The sequence below is a fragment of the Aquarana catesbeiana genome, linkage group LG05 (genome assembly GCF_042186555.1).
Source record: "Aquarana catesbeiana isolate 2022-GZ linkage group LG05, ASM4218655v1, whole genome shotgun sequence".
Classification (NCBI taxonomy): domain Eukaryota; kingdom Metazoa; phylum Chordata; class Amphibia; order Anura; family Ranidae; genus Aquarana; species Aquarana catesbeiana.
The window spans coordinates 192,955,182-192,978,535 of record NC_133328.1 but is presented as its reverse complement, the minus strand read 5'-3'; the positions used below and the strand labels follow the sequence as shown (position 1 = coordinate 192,978,535).

General features: G+C 40.4%; 1 protein-coding gene across 3 annotated transcripts in view; it reads right to left on the bottom strand.

Annotated features, from left to right (window-relative positions):
- TPK1 (thiamin pyrophosphokinase 1) overlaps positions 1–23,354 on the bottom strand; it is an 881,459-nt gene that overhangs the window by 270,014 nt on the left and 588,091 nt on the right. For all 3 annotated transcript variants that reach the window (XM_073630451.1, XM_073630453.1, XM_073630452.1), the window contains exon 8: positions 12,551–12,662. In XM_073630451.1, the coding sequence (XP_073486552.1) occupies positions 12,551–12,662 (112 nt within the window). The remainder of the gene's footprint in view (positions 1–12,550; positions 12,663–23,354) is intronic.

The following is a 23,354-nucleotide window of genomic DNA, read 5'->3' as shown; positions in this document are numbered from 1 at the left end:
TAAGTTCAATGCTTCCGAGCATGTGTCGAATTGTTTCCGAGCATGCGTAGAGATTTTGCGTGTCGGAATCGCCACAGACGATCGCATTTTCGTATAGGAACTTTTCCCGACCGAAAAATTGAGAACATGCTCCCAATCTTTTGCTGGCTGGAATTCGGCCAGCAAAAGTCCGATGGAGCATACACACGGACGCATTTTCCGACGAAAAACTCTCATCTTTTGCAGGCCGAAATTCCGATCGTGGGTACGCGGCATTTGAAGGATTGCAGCCACAACTGCCAGAGGAATTGTTCAGGATACAGAGAAAAACCCACAGGTAACCTCAGGAGAAATACAGACTGCTTTGGAAAAATGGTGCAGTTGTTTTTAAGGAGCACAATACTTGAACAAAATTGATTTGGTCTAATTGTCAGAAAGAAGCTTCTACTGCGCCAATGCCACAAAAAAATCCTGATTACAATATGCCAGAAAACACCTTGACATGTCTCACTGTTCTTTTTTTTCCCTCACTTTCAGCTCTATTAACAATGGTCACCAGGACTCTAAGCCCTACACACATCAGTGACATTTGCACCTCCAATTTCATTGCAGCTTACAACTTTGTTTAACAGAAATCTATGCAAGTCCCAAAGAAATCTGTGAAAAATAGTGCAGGGACCTTTTTCATAATCGCTGCAACGTGGGTTGCAGCGATATGAATGGTTACATTGCCGGCAATGAGGTGCGACTTTTCATGCAAATTGGAACTGTCAAATCTCATGACTAGTCACAAGCATGTGAATGGGGGCTAAAGCAGGCCATACATGGGTTGAATTCTAAATTAACTTTCATTTGAAAATTAGATATTTTGTGCATTTTGTGATCCCATGGTGCCACCATTGATTTTGAAATTTGACCAACCATACCTTCAATGTCACATCATGTTGCTACAGAAGTGGCAGGAATCTTCCTTTCTTTCCAGGTCACAGATCATGCACATTTCTTTTACAATTATATTTCTCGCACAATTCTCCAATCATTGATTAGAAAAACGAAATTTTCCAAAATGCATGATCACTCAAATTTGATGACCGCATGAAAATCGCCCATTGCTACAGCACACTAATGGTGCGAAATACGAAAGAAAATTCTTTTGGAATTCAACCCATGTATGGCCTGGCTTAAGAAATTCTTAGGAAAGCTTATCTAAGCATTTTCGTGCAGCCATTGAATTTGAGCGATCGGGCATGTTGGAAATTTTTTGAAAAACAAATTACCGTATTTATCTGCGTATAACACGCACAGGCATATAACACGCACATTCATTTTAAGAGGGAAGTTTCAGGAAAAAAACTTACATTTTAAATAAGGAACTTGGAAGCAAAATAAGGGTCAGTGCCCATCTGCAGCCTCACCACTGCCATCAATGCAGCCTGATCAACGCCCATCTGCAGCCTCACAAGTGCTATCAATGCAGCCTCATCAGTCCACATCAATGTAGCCTTACCATTACCATCAATGCAGCAGCCTCACCATTGCCATGAATGCAGCAGCCTCACCATTGCCATCAATGCAGCAGCCTCACCACTGCCATCAATGCAGCAGCCTCACCATTGCCATCAATGCAGCAGCCTCACCATTGCCTTCAATGCAGCAGCCTCACCATTGCCTTCAATGCAGCAGCCTCACCATTGCCATCAATGCAGTCTGATCGATGCCCATCTGCAGCTTAGAGGGGACAGTGAGGGGGACGGAACGAGTGCTGACAGGTTACATATAGTGAGAATCTCCTATGATTGACAGAATAGTGGTCCAATGGCAGCCCAGGAGAGGGGACTTCCTATTACAGAGGCCGCCAAGTAAACATGAGATTCTCACTGTATGTAATCTGACAGCGCTCATCCCGCCCCCTTCCTGTCCCCTCCGAGCCAGCTAAAATTGAAGTATTGGCGTATAACACGCACACGCTATTTGCACCTGATTTTCATGGTGAAAAAGTGAGCATTATACGCTGATAAATACAGTATTTTTTTAATCAATGATGGGAGAATAGTGTGAGAAATATAATTGAAAAAGAAATGAAAAAAAAGAAAAGAAATTTCCCGGAAAAAAAAAAATATCCCAGCCACAAAAATCCTTTTCTATAACATGAAGTTAATTCGTAGGCTTGGTTGGTCGAATTGGTCAATGGTGGCATCATCAGATCACAAAACACACAAAATTTCTGATTTTCAAAATGAAAATTTTTCAGAATTTCAAGCCAAGCATTAAAGATCTATTTTTAAAGCAGTGACTGTGACTTTCACTAAACATTCTGTGGTGGAGAATCAATCACTGTCATTTAAAACACACGGACCTGGAAAATTAGAAGACAGAATGTTTGCATGTATTCAGTGCTTTATAAATATGTCCCCAAAACTCTCCAGCGTGGACACAGACAACAACGAGAATCTGACAGAGGTATCCAAAATAAAGTTTGGCTTCAGATACACTTTAAAATAGTTTTTTTTGTAATTTAAGATCTGTAAACCTGTTCAGCACAGAAATGGCATAAAGTGGCAAACGTATTCCACCCTGCATCTAGCCAAACAGTTTAAATGACCTCCACTTAGTCAACTACGAGTAAAAAGCACTTGTCAGCTTTTAGCCCAGACTGTAAATTGGACTCTCTGCTGTACAGACACAGTTACCTCAAATTATATTACACTTTACACATAAAAACATGTGATTGTAGTGGCACAGAATACTAAGCACACCTAAATACAGTAGTTTTATATAATGTCACTATAATTAGGATGGGTTCTTAAGTTAAACTTTTTCCACTTACTCACAGAAGGGAAGAATTCAGTGACCTACAGCTTACAGCCAACATCAACATTATATACTGTGAGAGTTTGCTTCAAATGGAGAGTTTTACAAGTCCTCTCAGCAGAAGGCATTTATGGCTTTTTGCCCACTTTTCTTCAGCCAAATGTCAAAGTAATACACTGTTCTGCTCATGCAGGAGTAATTTAGCATAACAACAGACTCAAAAGTATTTTAGTCTCCTGACTATTTTGTAACACATAGCACTGGCTATTGCTCCTTTGGACAGAGCTGCTCCAGTATCACCCTCTCTACTTAGCTAGATCCTTCAATCACCAGACTGGACCTGTTGCCTGCTCACATATAGACTGCTACTTGTTTAACACAGCAGTCTGTTCTGACACCTTATACCACTGTCCCTTCACAATCTCCAATTTTGTCAACATGTCAACTTCACCGTGTCAGTTTGGCTCAGCGGCCTGTCTATGTAGGTCAGACAGGCTCGGACATGTGCTTCTAAAATGTCAGGATTCAAGTTGCTCACCCATAACAGCAATCACTGACTACAGAATATGATTTTTTTTTTTTTGTAGGCAACAACCACCTTTCTCCAATGTAGAAAAAATGCTGGGCTAAGGCTATTATGGACTTTCATGGTACAAAGGCTTGACATACACAAGGTAAATATAAAAATAATTTTTTTCCAAAAACAAGTTAAAACATACATGCATCTAAAAAAGACACAACAAAACGTGTCCTAAACATTAAGCTCTATAAAATTAGCATATACCATCTGTGTATTGGACGCTCGACATGTTTCACGGTTGAACCCCCGCTTCTTCAGGAGTTTTTGTATAATACTATAGAGCAAACATCACTATTAATTCCAGGACAAAGTCATGTGCGCGGACCCATATAGTACAAGTCTGTCCTGGCGAATGCGGCGACCCCACGTCAAGGCGCCACACAGTCCACAGTCGTAACAGCAGATGCAGAGTGTCAGAGTCAAGTCCTCTCAAAAATAAGGCTGGAAGATAGCAGAAAAGCATACAGCAACAACAGTAAATTTATAGACTAGGCAGAAAAAAGAAGAAAGCATATACCTTATATGTGTATGGCTGGGGGGGGGGATTCCTGAAGTATGTTTGTATCACCAGGTATATATTCAAAAATAACTAGAAGTATGAATGGAGGATTGATACGACATGACATTAGAGTAGTCAGGCTTATGTTCAACATGTATCTCAGATATAATCCCCTGCAAGCCAGAAAGGACTGATCCCAGGGCTGCAGCAACAGCAGGGTGATGAGGATTCACTGATAGGGTGGCACTGATGAGCACTTACTGATGGGCACTTTAGTAGCACTGATGGGGCACTGTAGAGCACAGATGTGGCACTGATGAAGCACAGACATGGCACTACAGGGCACTTTAGAGCACAGATGTGGCCCAGATGTGCACTGATGGGGCACAGATGTGAAACTGCTGGGCACTGATGGGGCACCTGGAATAGGAAAAAAAAAAAATCATGCAGCCTCACCCTCCTCTCCTCACATGATCGGTGTGAGGAGCGGAGAGAACCGACATGATGCCGGTTTGTTGACAGTGATCACTCCGTCATTGGACAGAGCGATCATGTGGTAAAGGGCTGTTGGGATTGGCCTTTTACCCTGATCCATGACGAACCAGGTCCCGAGAACAATGCGAGCATGGACATTCACGTGTGTGCACCCCAGGTGAGTGCGGGGAGCACGATTCTGGGAGGACGTCATTGTATCTGATCGCACTGTAGCTGTCATTCAGCTATGGCCTTGTCGGTAAGTGGTTAATGAACTGTCTATGATTTTTTTTTGGACAAAATACCAAACCATCACCTCACCTAAGCCCCTACCTGAAATCAGCCTAACTCGTTGTTGGGGTAGGTTTTGTCTTAGATACCTACCTATTCAGTTCTGTGAGTATCTACCACAACACCTTCACCAACCAACTTGTCTGATTTTAGCAAAGATTCAGATTTCATATAGTCCTCGTATTTCATGAGGAATCTAAAACCTTGTAAATCACTCATCATGAGTCTTATTTCATAAGACCAAAAATTGCTCATACACAAGCTGGTATCTAGAACATTTTACAGCATTTAAACATCTAATGCTGCCAGATGGTGGACATATGGACTTATACGGGACAGATATGAACAGTATAAGACGGACAAGCTCCAATGAATCTTTTATTTTGACATGGACTTATTCAATTTAAAATAAACATTACAGTTTTGTTACTTCTGTATTGTTTGAAAAAAAACATTGTAAAGTCAAAAACATTTCAGTTTCTTTAAAATGGACAATAAAATAAAATTAATACCTAATACTTTAGTCTGTCGGGAACTTCAAAGTTACCAAATATAGAGTAAAAAGATTGTGCATGCATAGAAAAGCGAAAAAGTTCCTCTGATTCCGACTCTGATGTGGCAATGGTTGCATAACAAAAAAGAGTCATGTCTGATTTTGAATGGGCTGCCCTATTACAACATGCACAGCACACCCATAAATGGACCCTTTAACATATTTGGTTAGATCAGTCTTTTTCAATCGGGGAGCCACTTGAGGCCGTCAGGTGTGCCATGGCATCCTGGTTGAAAAAGGCTGCCACATCGGCAGAGGAGAAGCTCAGTCTGAACTTTTTCCACCTTTAATGTGACCTTTAACTCAGTTGAACAACAAATTGAAATCTTTTAGGTGGAGGGAAGTAAAAATAAAAAAATAAAATAATATGGGTGCATAAGTGTGCACACCCCTAAACTAATACTTTGTTTTTGATTTTATTACAGCACCCAGTCTTTTTGGGTATGAGTCTATCAGCATTGCTCATCTTGACTTGGCACTCTTCTTTGCAAAAACACTCCAGATTGTGAGGCATCTCCTGTGCACAGCCCTCTTCAAATCACCCCACAGATTTTCAATCGGGTTCAAGTCTGGGCTCTGGCTGGGCCATTCCAAAACTTTATTCTTCTTCTGGTGAAGCCATTCCTTTGTTGATTTGGATGTATGCTTTGGGTCGTTGTCATGCAGAAAGTTCCTCTTCACATTCAGCGTTCTAGCAGAAGCCTGAAGGTTTTGTGCCAATATTGTGTAGAGAAATCTAAATATATAATTTCATACCATGCTCTACAAACACTGAATCAATATACACATGAAAATATTGAATAGTTAAATTATAGTGTCCATATGAAATTCATATCGAATAAGTGTATATTGTCAATAAAAACTACCACCAGAAATCTTCAATTGGGTGAAAACAGTGATGGATCCTAAGTTGCTAGGTGGGATAAGTACCATCTTCCACCAGAATCAAGCAAACATCCTACTCACCAGACCATCGTGACACCCATTACAGGTAGTCAAACCAGCATGTATCAATAAGAATAATCCTCTGGTGAAAAAGGGTTTCCCACGCGATGGCACCAACGATCAGTAACGTGGATCACAACAAAAAAAGAAGCTCCTCATGGTGTAGTAAAATGTAATTCATGAAGCAGCATATAACAGAAAACTTGATTAGCCCAGTAAAATGAAATGCAATTACACTGTTTGCATTCTACCTGCGCTCCAACAAGCGGAAGTGACGTGTCACGCACTATGCGGTTTCTTCTGCAACGTTTCACGTCATCAGGGGTCATGCGCCAATATTGACTTTTATTTGGAACTGTTCATAATTCCCTCTACCTTGACTAAGGCCCCTGTTCCAGCTATAGAAAAGCAGCCCGAAAGCATGATGCTGCCACCACCATGCTTCACTGTGGGTATGGTGTTCTTTTGGAGATGTGCAATGTTGTTTTTGTGCCAAACATATCTTTTGGCATTATGGCCAGAAAGTTCAACCTTGGTTTCATCAGACCATAACACATTTTCCCACATGCGTTTGGGAGACTTCAGATGTGTTTTTGCAAAATTTAGCCGGGCTTGGATGTTTTTCTTTGTAAGAAAAGGCTTCTGTCTTGCTACTCTACCCCATAGCCCGGACATACAGTATGAAGAATATGGGAGACTGTTATCACTTGTACCACACAGCCAGTACTTGCCAGGTTTTCCTGCAGCTCCTTTAATGTTGCTGTAGGCCTCTTGGAAGCCTCCCTAACCATTTTTCTGCTAGTCTATTCATAAATTTTGAAGGGACATCCAGTTCTTGGTAATGTCACTGTTGTGTCATATTTTTTCCACTTGATGATGACTGTCTTCACTATGTTCCATGGTATATCTAATGCCTTGGAAATTCTTTTGTACCCTTCTTCTGAATGATATCTTTTAACAACGAGATCCCTCTGATGCTTTGGAAGCTCTCTGCGGACCATGGCTGTTGCTGTAGGATGTGACTAAGAAAATGTCAGGAAAGACCTACTAGAACAACTGAACTTTATTTAGGGATAATCAGAAGCACTTTAATGATGGCAGGTGTGTACTGACTCCTATTTAACATGAGTTTGAATGTGATTGATTAATTCTGAACACAGCTACATCCCCAGTTATAAGAGGGTGTCCACACTTATGCAACCACATTATTTTTGTTTTTTTATTTTTACTTCCCCCTAAAAGATTTCAGTTTGCATTTCAATTGAGTTGTACAGTTTATAGATCACATTAAAGGTGGAAAAAGGTCTGAAATTATTTATCTTTGTCTCATTTTTTTTTTACATCACAGAAACCTGACATTTTAAAAAGGGTGTGTACACTTTTTATATCCACTGCCAAAACAATTCTGTCAGATAATGCACCACTTCACCCAGAAAGTTATTGCAATTACAAACGTTTAGGCATTCTCATATTTATTTCTTTTGTTTGTATTGGTGTGACAAAAAAGCGGAGAAACAAAAAAGCCAGATCTGACACATTCCACACAAAAATAGACTGGACAAAGTTATTGGCACCTTCTCAAAATTGTAAGAAATAATTGCATTCCACATTTGCGATACTCCAGTAATTTGTAATTTAACTCACTTGTATAAATTAACAGGTCATGACAATTTAAAAATCACACTGCCAACCAGTTAAAATGGTCAAAAATTTACTCAAACTTTCTGTTGTGTGTATCTGTGTGCCGCACGGAGACGAGAAAGAGCAGCAAAGAATTGTCTGAGGATTTGAGGACAAAAATCGTGGGAAAGCATGGACAATCTCAAGGTCACAAGCCCATCTCCAAAGATCTTAATGTTGCTGTGTCCACTGTGCGCAACATTGTCAAGAAATTTACAGCCCATGGCACTGTATCTAATCTGCTTAAAGCGGAGTTCCACCCAAAAATGGAACTTCCGCTTTAAGTGACCCCCTGACATGCCACATTTGGTATGTCATTTTTTGGGGGGGGAGCGGATGCCCTCTTTTTAGAGGCATCCAGCTTCCACTTCCTCCCGGGGCTCCACGGTGCCGGAAAGAAGTTCACCTCTCCCCCCCTGCAATCTTCTGGGACATGTCACAGGTCCCAGAAGATTGCCCGGCCATTCACAGCGCAGCTTGTGCATGCGCAGTGTGTGCCCGTCTGTGAAGCCACAGCTGGGCGCCCACAGTAAGAATGTCTGCACCGCAGAGAGGAGGGGGAGAGGAGCGGGGCTTCGGACACCCGCATCGCTGGACCATGGGACAGGTGAGTGTCCAATTATTAAAAGTCAGCAGCTAAACTTTTTGTAGCTGCTGACTTTTAACTATTTTTTTTCAACAGAACTCCGCTTTAAGCAAAAATTGATTAGAACCAAGGTAAGTCAATATAAAAGAAGCTCCATAAAGGAACAGGCTGCAGCATATTTAAATTGCTTTTATTTGGAAAAAACACAATTGAAAAGAAATACCACATAAAACACCTTCACGAAACAAAATTACAACTTTTAGATAAAGCCCATCATTCTGCTGTTTCCAAAAAAAGAAATGAGGCCTTTAAAGAAAAGAATACAGTTCCGACAGTCAAACATGGTGGAGATTCACTGATGTTTTGGGGTTGCTTTGCTGCTTCAGGCACTAGATGTCTTGACTGTGTGCATGGCATTATGAAATCTGAAGACTACCAAAGAATCCTGGGGTCTGCAGGGCCCAGTGTCAGAAAGCTGTGCCTCCGTCAGGTCATGGGCCTTACAGCAGGACAATCACCCAAAACACATGTCAAACAGCACTGAGAAATGGTTTAAGACAAAGTGCTGGAGAGTACTGAACTGGCCAGCAATAAGTCCAGATCCAGCAGTTGGAAAAAGTAACCCTTCCAATCTGAGAGACATGGAGCACTTGGCAACAGAAGAGTGGTCCAAAATTCCAGTACAGAGGTGTAAGAAACTCATTGATGATTACAGAAAGCGACTGATTTCAGCAATTTCAGGGGTGTGCTACCAAATATTAAATTGAGGGTGTCAATAATTTTGTCCAGTCCATTTTTGGAGTTTTGTGAGGAACATGTCAGATTTGGCTTTCGGTTTCTCCACTCTTTTGTGTTATACCAATACAAATAAAAGCAATAAACATGGGAATGCCTAAACATTTGTAATTGCAACAATTCTCTGGGTGAAGTGGCGCAATATCTTACAGAAATGCAGGGGTGCCAATATTTTTGGTCATGACTGTATACATATATGTGTGTGTGTGTATATGTATGTATGTGTGTGTGTGGGTATGTACGTATGCCTTTTAAGGACTCGCTAATAGCAACAAGGACTCTGAAAAATGATCCATGCTCAGAATATTTTTCAGAGGCATTTGACAGGTGGTGAAGAGGCAATATGCTGCCTGCTCACTGCCTTTTTTAACCCCCTAAATGCAGGATCACTGGGCAGTTACGGTGCAGCAACATTTACCTGGGGATATACATTCAGCCACGGCCACAGCAGGTGTATGTATCTGGCTGTTGCCACTTTTATGTGCTGCCCTATCTCATAGAAAAACAGGAAAAGAAGTCCCAGACCCTATTTTTTTTTTTATTGCTCCGCACTGAAAATGCACAGGGTACCATTAAACATTAATGACACTCCTGCACGTCTGCTAAAATTTTACATGCATTCCTCGATATGCAGTAATGTGAAACAAGCCTTTGACTGGGGTGCCTCGAGACTAAAAATACTTTTTAAGTGCGCCCTGAATGGAAAAAGGTTGAGAAACACCAGATTAGATTATGGAGCTCATCAATTTTACATGTATATATAAAAAACATCAACAAGACTATGGTTTGCTTTAAGACAGTTGGGAAACATAGAAGATACTTTTGTTATTACATTTGGCTCCAAGCTTTGGATATTTGAACAAGACCTGAAAGAAAGAAATTCAATAAAAGTGGTATAGAAGGTAATTAGGGATCAGGTGCAAGTCCCCAGTTTCATATCCAGCAAGTAATATCAAGCCATATACTAGAGGAACACCAATAGCTTCATGACACAACGCACTGTTACAATAAATACACAATAGTCCAAAAAGTTTCTGTATCAAAAAAGATATAAAAAAAAATGTAACTCAGCTGGGTATCACTATACACGCTTAGGAAACAAAGATATACATTCTTTGCAAAGAAAAAATAGTGTTTAAAAAAAAAAATCATTTTATAGTTTAACTAAAAAACATACTGTAGCTTTAGTCAAAGGGTATTATAGATACATGCTGCTTTCCCACCTGCCCTGGATACACATCTGACCTCATTTTTTATTTAAAAAAAAAGGGCTCATTAATGAATAGATAGTAATCCCATGTCTAGTGTTAACACACAGCTTTCTCCTGGCACCCGACTGAACAAACACAATAGAAAACTAAAACACTATACAATGGTTCAGCCAGGAATGCATACTTAAAATGCAGAAAGACAACATAAGCAGAAGGGCTCTCCTTTATCTAAACTAACATGATAATAAGAAATTATTTGGGAGTAAAAATTCTAAATAGTAACAAAAAGATTATTTGCCTTTTCTATTAGTAACAGAACAAAGGATGTAGTGCAAGCCGTTGTACTAAAATATTACTGTGAAAAATAAACTGCGACTCCACTCCACTGTTATAATCATATAATCAGTTTCAGTGTTGTAAGAAGTAAAAAACTTCTGGGATAAGAAGCAGTAAGCCCGTGACGCAAGCAGGAAATCACATTTCCTGCGTCATTGCGTGTACATGCTGTGTACAGGACACTACATAGTTTTCTATGTGTTAGGAATCATTAATAAGTGTTAATGGCAGTATGAAAATACTCTATATCAATTCACATTTTATGTTCTTCATAATAAGCTTAAAGTGGTTGTAAACTCTTACCATACATCGACTGAAGTAACTAGCCTCAGGTGATACACAGAGATTAAACAAATCCTCCTACATACTGTAAATTATACCTGTTTATCTGCCGCCATTACAACCATTTAAAGTACAAAATTTACACTGTTTTTCTGAGCTTTCAGAGGCAGCTCAGAGAGGAGAACGTATGCCCTGTACACACGATGGGACAGTGATCGGACATTCCGACAACAAAATCCATCGGATTTTTTCTGACGGATGTTGGCTCAAACTTGTCTTGCATACACACGGTCGGACAAAGTTGTCGAAAAATCCGATCGTTCTGAATGCGGTGACATAAAAAAGTACGTTGGGTCTATAAACGGGGCAATAGCCAATAGCTTTCGACTCTTAATTTATTCTGAGCATGCATGGCACTTTGTGCGTCGGATTTGTCTACACACGATCGGAATTTAAAGGATTGGATTTTGTTGTCGGAAAATTTTATAGCCTGCTCTCAAACTTTGTGTGTCGGAAATTCCGATGGAAAAAGTCCGATGGAGCCCACACACTGTCGGAATTTTTGACAACACAATCCGATCGCACTTTCTCTGTCGGAAAATCTGACCGTGTGTACAGGGCATTAGTGTAATCTGAGAAATTAGTGAAGGAAGGGACACCCCCCTCTGCACAACCTAATAGGGAACTATGCACAGCTGAGGCTGTCAATCACAGGCTGTGTGCTGGAGGCCCCCCCACAGCCTGTCAGAAATGACTCATACAGGTGGAACCAGCAGACGAACCAAACTGCAGACAAATCATACTCAGTGCTTTGGATTGAAGCAAGTACATAGAAGCATGTGCTTTGTTCATTTATCATGTCAGAAACTAACAACCACCTTAAAGTAAGGCCAGCCTTACATGGTGCAAATTTCTTCCCTGAGTATCTGGCAGGGGCAGGCTGGTTGTACCCGAGTTTGATCGATTGATCAACTTGGTACATTCAGCCTGCCATTAAGGGTTCAAATCTCGTCCGGTTCCTGCAAAACCGGTGGAGATTTGGACCATGTATGGCCAGCCCAAACCTGTCCCTATTTCCCTCCCACTAACCCCTACCTTCACTGCACTATTTACCTACTAGATCCCTTAGAAACGCCCACAATTTCTGTATATCAGAAAGCATGCAACCTTCCTCACCCATGATGCAGTGCTTGAAGTCTCAGGAACCAATCGACTGAGTACTGTAATATGAGGCTGGGAGTAAAGTCTTACAAGGCTTATCAATCATTTGTTCAACCAACTTCATGAAGAATCCATCCAAGCAGAATTACACCTATATTTGGCCATACTAACATGTGACTGAAACACATAGATGGGAAGGTGCTCTTAGGGGACAGGACTACCCTGTAGTTCATTTAACTACAAGGTTGCTACCTCAAATTAACATTATCGTAGCAACCCCTGCTGCTACCTCAAAGTAACATTATTATTATGTATTTCATTGAAATGATATTTAGACAATAGGAAATAAAATTCTAAGCTTACTCACAGAGATTCCACTTTAAGCCAGTTGTAGTCACAGAACGACATGGAGATCCTACAGGAATAAGGCCGCACCAATTCCCTTCTCTTCCTGTTGCTACGTCCAGTTTGTGTTTTCCCTGTGGCAGACATCAAATGGAAAAGAAAATATTACACTTGCACTTTCAGATTTGCTTCTTCTCCCATGTCTTATAGAACAATATTACAGTTCATATCACTGGTACATGCAATACATAGACAGAAAGTGAAATGACTGACAGTTTTCAACCTGTCAAATTAGTGAACTGATTTATAAGCAATCAGACAAAGAAAACTGGAGCAGGTGCCCATTGCGACCTGTCAAGTTTCATCTTTTAAATGAAAGAAAGAAACTGGTTTTATTATAAACACTTCCACTTTTGTGGCATTTTACTTAAGCTGGATACACACTATACCATTTTCTGTAGATTTTTTTCTTTCTGATTTACCAAAACCATATAATATGAAGTCAAACCTTAAAGCCTCATACACACTATCAGATTTTCTGCTGATTTTTGTCTTCAGATTTACCAAAACCATATAATATGAGGTTAAACCTTAGGAGTTTCAATTTGTATGCAATCAGGCAGTCCCTTGCACTACATGGTTTTGGTAAATCCGAAGACAAAAATCAGCAGAAAACCTGATAGTGTGTATGAGGCTTAAGAGTTTCAATTTGTATTCAATCAGGCAGGCTCTTGCACTACATGGTTGTGTTAAACCTAAAGGAAATCAGACAACAAAAGTTGTATAGTGTGTATGGGGCCTAACTCAAGTGTTCATAAAACAGCTCCTATATGTTTTACCAAAGGGAGATTTCCCACTATTATTTGGTGTGTCCAAGCCGATCAATTATCCAATCAGCACACAAAGGGTCTAATACATCAATTTCCAGTAAACTGAGTAGTATTCCCACTGTAGATATTATTTAGCATTGCTAATTACAACTTCATTCACTAAACGATAGTAAAAGAAAATTCCCGTGTGCTGCTGAACAATAATTACAAGTGTTATATCAACTGCCTGTGAAATTCCAATTCATTTTAAGCAAGCAGCAAGCTTTAGGCCGGGTTCACATACATGCAACTTCGCATGACAGGAAAGTGTAACTGGCTCTCAATGGAGCTGGTTCACACAGCTCTGGGGCAGCCACGGTCCGCATTGAAGAAGGGTCCTGTGTGTCTTCTGGTCCAATTCAGGTGCAAATTCAGGCCAAAATTCGGATCTGATTCACACCTGAATCGGTGAACAGGGATGCACTGGACCCCATGCTGTGAGCCGCGACATATCTGAACGGAGCCCAAAGGAATGGAAAAAGCCTAGGAAACTAATTTTGATGCTTTCTGGTATTCATCATAAGTAATTGCCTGCAGCAAACCTCCTGAAAGTACACCTGAAGGTCCATAAAACTCCTATGAAAAGTTGATATTTGCATAAGGCTGCTCAAGCATGGAGCACTGCATTTCAGGACAAGCTATGCCTACTCTAAAAGTAAGTGCATCTCTGGAAACTCTGGTGCTTTTCTTTAAAGAGGTTTGCAGTAAAATCCAACCCCTGTATATTTTCTGATCAATGCTACCTAGATGAATAAACGCTATCAATATCAAAACACAATAACAACAAATATAAATATCAGGTTTCTTGCACGTTGAACACTACGACCGTCCTAAAAATGTATCTAAATCTGAAAACAAATTTATATATTGCAGCTTACCAGTCTTTAGAGGTAGTGGCTGCACTACTTTTCTTGTTTTTACTTCTATAGTCACTTAGGGATTCTGCCTGTAACACACCTTCTGTCCTAGGATGACAACACTCAGTCATCTCTGTATTATGACAACAGAAACAAGGCATGAAATCCTGCACCTCTCCCTATGTCCATAACATAGAGGGGTGTGATTCTGTAGTCCTCATGGAACAATGTAATTGATAAATTGCTGTTGTGTTAACCTATAGCACCAACGAATTGCTGTTGTGTTAGCCTATAGCACCAACGAGTAAGTGCATAATCTGGCTACTTTATCGTTAAACCTGCACAGGCTATATTGCGCTATGTAATATACTCTGTTTTTTTGAGCGTTTGGCTGCATAAGAATTGAAAGACCCAGCAGCCGATGCCACATAAGCTATGGGTCATCTCTCTTTGATGTTGCCCATCCTTCTATGAATCCCATGCAATTTTCTATCTAGCAAATTGCTATTTGGTGAGTTTTTTCTTCTCACACGAGTGTTGGTGGAGCACAGACACTTAAAAGATCACCTCACATTATTGAACACCTTCTTTTTGGATATGTGGACTTTTTCTTTTCCTTGAATTTTTATTGGTTAATGATTTTTGGTATAATGAATTAGCACCGCCCTTTATGTTTATTTTGTTTCACATGTATAAGGGTGATTAGTTCAATTTAAAAGGGGGCAGCTTTTTCTGGATTTTAGCAATAATTTTGGTTGGTGCCACTACTTGTTAATTTTATATCAATGTCATTGATCACAGTCAGCCCAAACATACAGCTCAGGAAGTTATTGGCTTACAAGATTTCTGGCAAGATCAACTGGTATTTTTTATTTTTTGTAAACAAATCAGATACAGCAAAATGCTTTCAAAAGGGACCAAACAGGAGAAGTGTGTAATGTCGTGTACACACGGGCGGACTTTTCGGCATCAAAGGTCCGACGGTCTTTCTGACGGACTTTTGACGGACTTCCGAGGGACTTTCGAGCGAACGGACTTGGCTACACACGATCACACTAAAGTCTGACGGATTCGTACGTGACGACGTACGACCGGACTAAAATAAGGAAGTTCATAGCCAGTAGCCAATAGCTGCCCTAGCGTTGGTTTTCATCCGTTGGACTAGCATACAGACGAGCGGATTTCTCGATAGGAACTGGGTCCGGCGGAGTTCCGGCGGAAAGATTTGAAACATGTTCCAAATCTAAAGTCCATCTGATTTTCGACCGAAAAAGTCCGCTGCAGGTCCGACGAAGCCCACACACAGTCATATTGTCTGACGGATTAGTTCCGTCAGACCAGTCTGGTCGAAAAGTCTGCCCATGTGTACACGGCATTAGGGTTTACATATATTTTAATTTTCTCGCTCACTCTAGCAATGAGATGACAACTCTAAAATTTCAGTTTTAATCTAACTGCCACAACCAGTAAAATGCCAAATAATAGGAGCATGCTCCCCCCAGATTGCTATTATGAAGAAGGTGATTTTGACAATCATAACTGACTGTAAATAGAAGCAGTGAAAACTATAAAACAGAGGAGCAAATTTATTATGGCTTCTTTTCACCTTCCTAACCTATTTTCGAGTCCTCCTTTTTTTTGTTTTTTTCCCATCTGTAAAAGTCCACAGTATGGGCTTGTTAAAAGTGTCCACATTTAAAATAATAATAATAATCAGTATAAAAAGCTGTCACTTGCCATTTGTGCTCTCGATATATTTAGGATGGAAATTTGCAGTTCATAAATTGTTTGAAAAACACTGTTCCATATCAACCTGAGGTTTTACATTAATAATCTAGAAATAAATTGTTTCTTGTTTCCATACTAACCTGTTGAGTTAACAATCTCTCACACAGCATTAGTCTCAGATGTGGAATCAAACAGTCACATTTAAAAACTGCACTGGCTCTTGCCCAGGGAAATTGCTATTTGAATAGGCAATTTCTGGCATGCCCGTGCTTTTAAATTCAACTTGTACAAACCAGTGCAATAGAACTGATTCCAAAGCACAAGAGGGATTATTTATAAAAGTCATGGTGCTGTACAACTGGGGCGAATCTAAATTTGATTGATGAAAAGATTTCCCAGTACCATTACCAAATAATTCAAGTCTTTCAGTAATAATAATTTAAAGCTTGCCTTCTATAACAAACTGCTGATGTGTCCTGATTTTTACTTTTTTATACAGGACTGATTTTGAATAGGTCTGTCTCTCAGAGTGGTAAAGTAAGCATGTGGCTTAAATACTACTTTGTTCTGTACTTCCTAAATAATTCTTAAGAATCTACTTTAGAAGAAAAAAAATCCTTTAAAGTTTTAAGACATTGGTAGTTTTCGTTTCATTCTTTAGCAGTATTAAAGGACAATTAAACATTATGTTAAGTTTAAAGCAGAACTCCAGCCAAAATTAGGATACAAATGAATCCTTTTAAAAGATAAAATAGCAAAACTAGTTTTTTTTGCTGAAAAATTGCCTGAAATTTAGAGATTTCCCCTGCAGTGCCTTTCCTATTACTCAATGTACTCAGATACACAGTACGCAGATGACCAGCACCATTTCCCCCAATTCCTCTGAACCCAGATCGTCCTGGACCCACCTCAGCTTGTAAATGGAAGTGAAGGAGATGCAGCACAATGATAAGCTCTTCTCTCTATTACTTTGGCTTATCTTCCTATCAACATACTTTTTTTGTCAGCACATGAACTGATTGGCTCTTTGTAATGTTTATACTGTACCTCTTACTCAAAGCCTGCTGTACAAGGATTAAAAGATACCAGGTCAAATTCAGGTACTTACACTGTATGCTACCCTTGCTGCTACCCAGAAAGTCACACCACCTGCCCATCCCTTCTGCACTTCACAGAATTTGTATTACTACAGTCCTACTATGCATACAATCCTGCCATTACATTTTGTGACTGGGCAGTGAACTCCTTCTTCGCCCATTTACAGAACACACTGCATTGTGGGAGTGTAGCAAAACAAGTTCTGTAAATGGCAGAGGAGCAGGAGAAGGTGGATGAGCGGGCCAACATTTCTCAGTAGCAGCAGCTGCAGTTAGGTGCACCAGAAGACAGCTCTTCAGGACAGTATTCAGTAGCTGTGAAGAGGAACTGCAAGGATGATTTTTAGCAGAGGAAACAGCCTTGAGAGAATGAGATACACACAATTACACATAACCACCAATCAGAAGCCCCTTGTTTATGTGCGGCTGCATATCAGAAAATGGGGCGGGTTCAGATGAGAATTCAAACACACCTGAGTTCATTCCTACCAAGAACGATGAAACCAGTGGTTAGAAAAATCAAAAGCCTACCACTGCTGAGCTCTTATGAAAATGTTAGTTTCTGGGTTGCTATGCTTACATTCTTGTTTCTGTGCTTTAAAGCTGAACTCCAGAAATGTACTGGCTTACTATGAATTAAGTCCAACAAGGTGCATGCCTCATGAACTTATCTCTTTTATTTACAAATGACAGTTTTATGCAGCATCAGCAGTACAGCTGTCACTATACTCCCGATTCTCTAAAGAGGAAAGACGTGGTCTTCTCATACCTGGCACCTCTACCTGCCCCTCCCCTCTGCTTGCCCCTCCCCTCTGCTGTTCATTCACAGAAAGATTTGTGTTCTGTGAATGGGTTCACCTCTGCTAATCAGGTCAGAACACTACACCCACCTGGGTCAGTTGAGAGCTACGAGTGTCACCAGAATGCCCTTTATCTTGATTCTGTGTAGCAGAGGGGGAAGGAGTTTTAGGGGATGAAAGGCATAGATCAAGTTGCACTGATCCCACAGAGATACCAGAGCATCCATTGCTTCCACCAGAGGATCTCTGTATCTGGAGATTCACACCTGGTATGTGAAGCTCTGTCCAGGACAGAACGTTTGCTACTTATATTGTTGCACCAATGCTTTTAGTTCCTCCTTGATGTACGCCACTGCCATGGAAATGCCTGACTGGATTCCGATTAAGAGCCCTCCATTCAAGATGTTCAGCACTGTAGAGACAACCAAATTGCCCAAAGCTTCAAAATGATTCCTCCAGGGTCAAAGTCCCTTTCACTGTCAAGTTATTTAGGACTTTTCCCCAGCCCATGAGGCTGGCATATGCTGTGATGATCTTCCAAACGATTGGAAGGATAGATTTCCCTAACTCCAGAGCTCGATTCTTGAGCCTCCAGGGAAAACCTGGTTAAAGGAAGGGGTCATACCCGATGGAGCCAAGAAAACAAATCTAAAGAATTAAAGTATAACTAAAAGCAAAAATTTTTTTAATTTTGGAAAGAGTGGAGAGAGATTAGAACACCTTTCAGTTTTTATTGCTGTCTGTGCCCCCGTTAGGAAGATTCACCCTCTCTATTTCTCCTATTTACCATTATCATTGAAAGTGAAAGTAAAAGAAAATACAAAATTTTGGGTTGTCCCCAGAAAAGTAATAGAGGGGAAATCTTCCAATGGTACACTAGTTCTGGCAATCTGAGGGTCCCCCAAGGTATTCCCCACAGATGGTGAAAAAAAAAAATCTGACTGGGGTTATATCCCCCCTCTTACTCTATCCAAAATGGAAAAAAAAGTTTTGCCTTTAGTTCTACTTTAAGCAGGGATGACATTCCAGGTTGTCAGTGCAGGTCCTTAAAGTGATTGTAAAGCTTTGTGTTTTTTTAAAATAACAAACATGTCATACTTATCTCCACTGTGCAGTTCATTTTGCATAGAGTGGCCCTGATCATCCACTTCTGAGATCCCCCGGTGGCGCTGGTAGCTCCTCCCCGCATCGTATAACCCCCTAGGAGAAGCGCTCTGCCGAGGGGTCTATGGATGCAAATGCTGGACTCGTCCCCACCCCCCCCGGAGTCGCGTCATTGGATTTGACAGCAGTGGGAGCCAACGGCTGCACTGCTATCAATCTATCCAATCAAGAGCCGAGAACCCCTGGCAGAGGAAGAGCGCGTCTCCGCCGTGGGAAATTCCAGGGCTCAGGTGACTAAAATGGGAGGGCTAGGGGGCCAGTCACTAGAAGAAGTTTTTCAACCCTTTTAAGAGGGAACACTGCAGGCTGCCCTGGAACTGTTAACTGAATGACAACCTGGGAGACTTGATTCAGCAGGACCGCTCATCTTAAGGATCAGTTCACCTTTCGAAACAAAAAACAGGTAAAAAAAAAAAATTGTAAAGCCTTGCACCGGCGATCAGCAGATCACAGGTGCAATCTCAGGCTCCTGTGGACTGTCTATGTAGTAGCTGTCTGCCCATACCTTGTATGGGCAGGCAGTTACTGAATTATGTTAACCACTTACGGACCGCCCACCGTCGTTATGCGTCGGCTGTTTAAAGGAGGATATCTAGCTAGCTGCCATAACCCCGGTATCCTTGTCTTCAGCGGGCGGTCCGCTACAAGATAAAAGTGGTCTCTGCGGCGGATTCGCCGTGAGGGCTCCCCTCCCGCCGCGATCCGGTGCCCTCTGCCGCTTACCGGAGCCGTCATCAGCGGCGGAGGCGATTGTGTCCTGTCGTTAGCTGTGCATGGAGACGAGTGAGGGTAAGATGGCCCCCATCCGGCTCCATACAATTGCTGGGCGGAAGCGACGTCAAAACGTCACTTCCGCCCATAGCTCTTAAAGGGCCTTTTTTTTTTAAGTCATTTTTTTAAATGACATTTTTTTTTTTTTTTTTATTGCATTTTAGTCTAAATATGAGATCTGAGGTCTTTTTGATCCCAGATCTCATATTTAAGAGGCCCTGTCATGCTTTTTTCTATTACAAGGGATGTTTACAACAAAGGATGTTTACATTCCTTGTAATAGGAAAAAAAGTGACAATTGTTTTTTTTTTAAAAAAACAGTGTAAAAATAAAAGGTAAAATAAATAATAAAAAAAATCAGCAGCGATTGGTAGAGCGAGAGCAATAATTCTAGCCCTAGACCTCCTCTGTAACTCAAAACATGCAACCTGTAAAATTTTTTAAACGTCGCCTATGGAAATTTTTAAGGGTAAATGTTTGTCGCCATTCCACAAGCGGCACAATTTTGAAGCATGATATGTTGAGTATCAATTTACTCGGCATATTATTATCTTTCACAATGTAAAAAAAAAATTGGGCTAACTTTACTGTTGACTTATTTTTTAATTCAAAAAAGTGTATTTTTTTCCCAAAAAATGCGCTTGTAAGACTGCTCCGCAAATACGGTGTGACAGAAAGCAACGACCGCCATTTTATTCTCTAGGGTGTTAGAAAAAAAAAAGTATAATGTTTGGGGGTTCTGAGTAATTTTCTAGCAAAAAAACCTGTTTTTAACTTGTAAACAACAAATCTCAGAAAGAGGCTCGGTCCTTAATTGGTTAAGAATCAATGAACTATTAAAGTGCTCACCAGCATCCTGGTAGTTTGTTAAGAACTACAAGCCACAAAGGCAAGGCATTGACTAACTGGGGTGGAACTGCACATCTCCTGCATATAGATGCAGCAAATAAAATATGTTACCTCTCGCTGAAGGCGAGAACAGAGTGAACCTAACGATGCAGCACTTAATTCCTCAGCGTTTTAACCATTACCTTGGGGGCAACAGAAAAAAACAGGGATCATAATGCAGCCCAATGGTTCCAATAAATAAAATAGCCCCTGATGCTCAGCCCAAACAGCCTACTTAGAAACCGGGTCACACCAGAAGCTGTACCATGGCTCTGGACCTGGAAAGTGATCTACAACTAGCACAGTACATAGAGGTCTAGAAAATATTACAGGTAAAGCTCAGTTGCCAAAGATCACCATTCCAGACTAGCCCCATGATTTTCTGTTCAGTGGGGTCTGGGTATGGCCTCTAAAGTTATTGCTGAGGATAGGAGGATCCTGAAAGCTGCATAACGAGGCCAGGATGTAGATAAAGTCTTGATTAAAGATGACAGATAATCTCTAAAAATTGCTGGTATATACAGTTAGACATCCATCCTTCTTGGACATTGGTAATGCTGGCATGCTGAAAGTGTGTGTGTGTGGGGGGGGTGTATACCAGGCTTTTCGCTGTTTTCTTGTTTGCCAGTGTCCAAATCAAGGCAGCATTATAACCCAAATCCACTGAAATCTGTACCATGTAGAACAAAAAAGAATATGTGTTTCCCTATATACTGCAGTTTGAAATTACATTTGTATATTTAGCTGTAGGTTGGTTGTGCTTCCTGTTTAGCTGTACAACACAGTGACAATAATTTACTGACCCTCTTGATCAGGAGGCCCATGCACATGAGATGACAATTGCCCAGTGCATTTATTTTTGACAGGATTAGGGACAATATCATGTTTATGTGGTCAGGTAGACCACCAATAGACAACCGCTTTTTGGGGGCAGGAATGAGTTAGAGAACTATTGATATAGGTAGCCCCAGCAGTGTTTGACTGGATCACTTTTTTCTCTTCCTTCTTTTATCATAAGCTTAACATTGATCTTGCAATGGAAGAATAAAGTGCCCCAGAAGATAGTCAATTTATGCCTGAGCGGCATAAAGTCATGTCTGCAAGCACCCTACAGTTAAGGATGATAATTAAAATCCCTGATATAAAGAGCCATTCAAATTACTTCAAGGAGAACGCTATAATACTTACTAAAATAAATAAGTACTAAAATACACTTTTGTTTCCACTTATTAAGCACTATAATCATATAGTTATTTAAGAACAAATTTTGATGAAAAGTGCAATATGTACTATGTCCCCTATTAATATTGTTTTGATATCTGAAACAGACATACCTATAAAAAAATACATATAAATCTGTTCTGGTGTTCCTCTAAATGAGGATAGATCAAAGCCAGCTTCAGCAAAATCACAATAATGGACTTAGGCATAGTGCCAATAGGCTCAGGCAAAAAGTGGAGCAATGGAAATTGTGTTCTATAATAAATCCATAAGACAAAGTACTGCATCACTGCAGAGCGAACTATGTACTCATCTAATAAATTAGCCAACAGAGTTCAAGTGTATTTGACCCCACTGTGCTAGGATGCTCTATCTTCTGGAATAAATAACACAAATTTTAAAATGCATTTGCTAGCGGTTCATCTAAGGATTTATTGTGATTAAAGTGCACTTTTTTGTTAACCTACACTAAAACACTTAAATGTTAAAGCGAGCCGATTAATGAAGGTGTAAAATCCTCCCCTCTACACAAAGGGTATATCAGTTTTCCAATAAAGAAAATCTGTAGACTGTACACTACTCCAGCTGGTCAGCAATATGGTTTTTATACAAATGCATGCGCAGCCAATGTCCTCTGTAGTTTGAAGTTAACGTTCTTGACTACAGCTTCCCTTACAGAAAGATTGGGAACCAATTATGCTTATGGGTTAAAGTCACCAGATTTTCTAAATTACATTTGGGGGGCACCCTACTAACCACTCCCACAAAACCACACCCTCATAGATAGTCACATCCCACAAAACTACACCCCCATTTTTTACATTGCCAAAAACAATTGATCACAGTCTTTTGGAATAAGAGGAAGGCTTTGGAGGTATGAAGACAACATACCTTGGGCACTGTATAAAGGGGAATGATGTGGCATGTGTAGTGAGTAATGGCAAATTGTGGGTATGGCCAAACTGTGGGTGGGGTTTAACATGGCATAGCTTAAAAAAAAAAAAAAACTGAATCTATGCTGCTATGGCCCAAGAGAGTGTAAAATATAGAGTGTTTGGGTCAGAATAAAGTAGCATACAGATTTCAGGAGTCGGGAGTAAGTAGCACGCAGAGTTTAGGGGTCAGGAAACTGGATAGGCCAAGATCTAATGTGTCACATGAATCTCAAGAGCAACAGAAACCTGAAGAATTGTTCCACAAAAGAAGTTTGCGTCCATAGCACAGTCAATACATGGACAATGGGATACTTTTCTACTCAGACAACACCTGAATAAGACAAAACTGTCTTATGTTTGCAAAGCATTAACAAACTTGCCAGTTTTATGATTAAGGAAAACACACTCTCCACTAAAACACCTCTTCTATGTTTACAAGGCATTTAGAAATCAGAACTGTTACTATCGTGAAGAGAACGAGTGTATGTACCCAGTT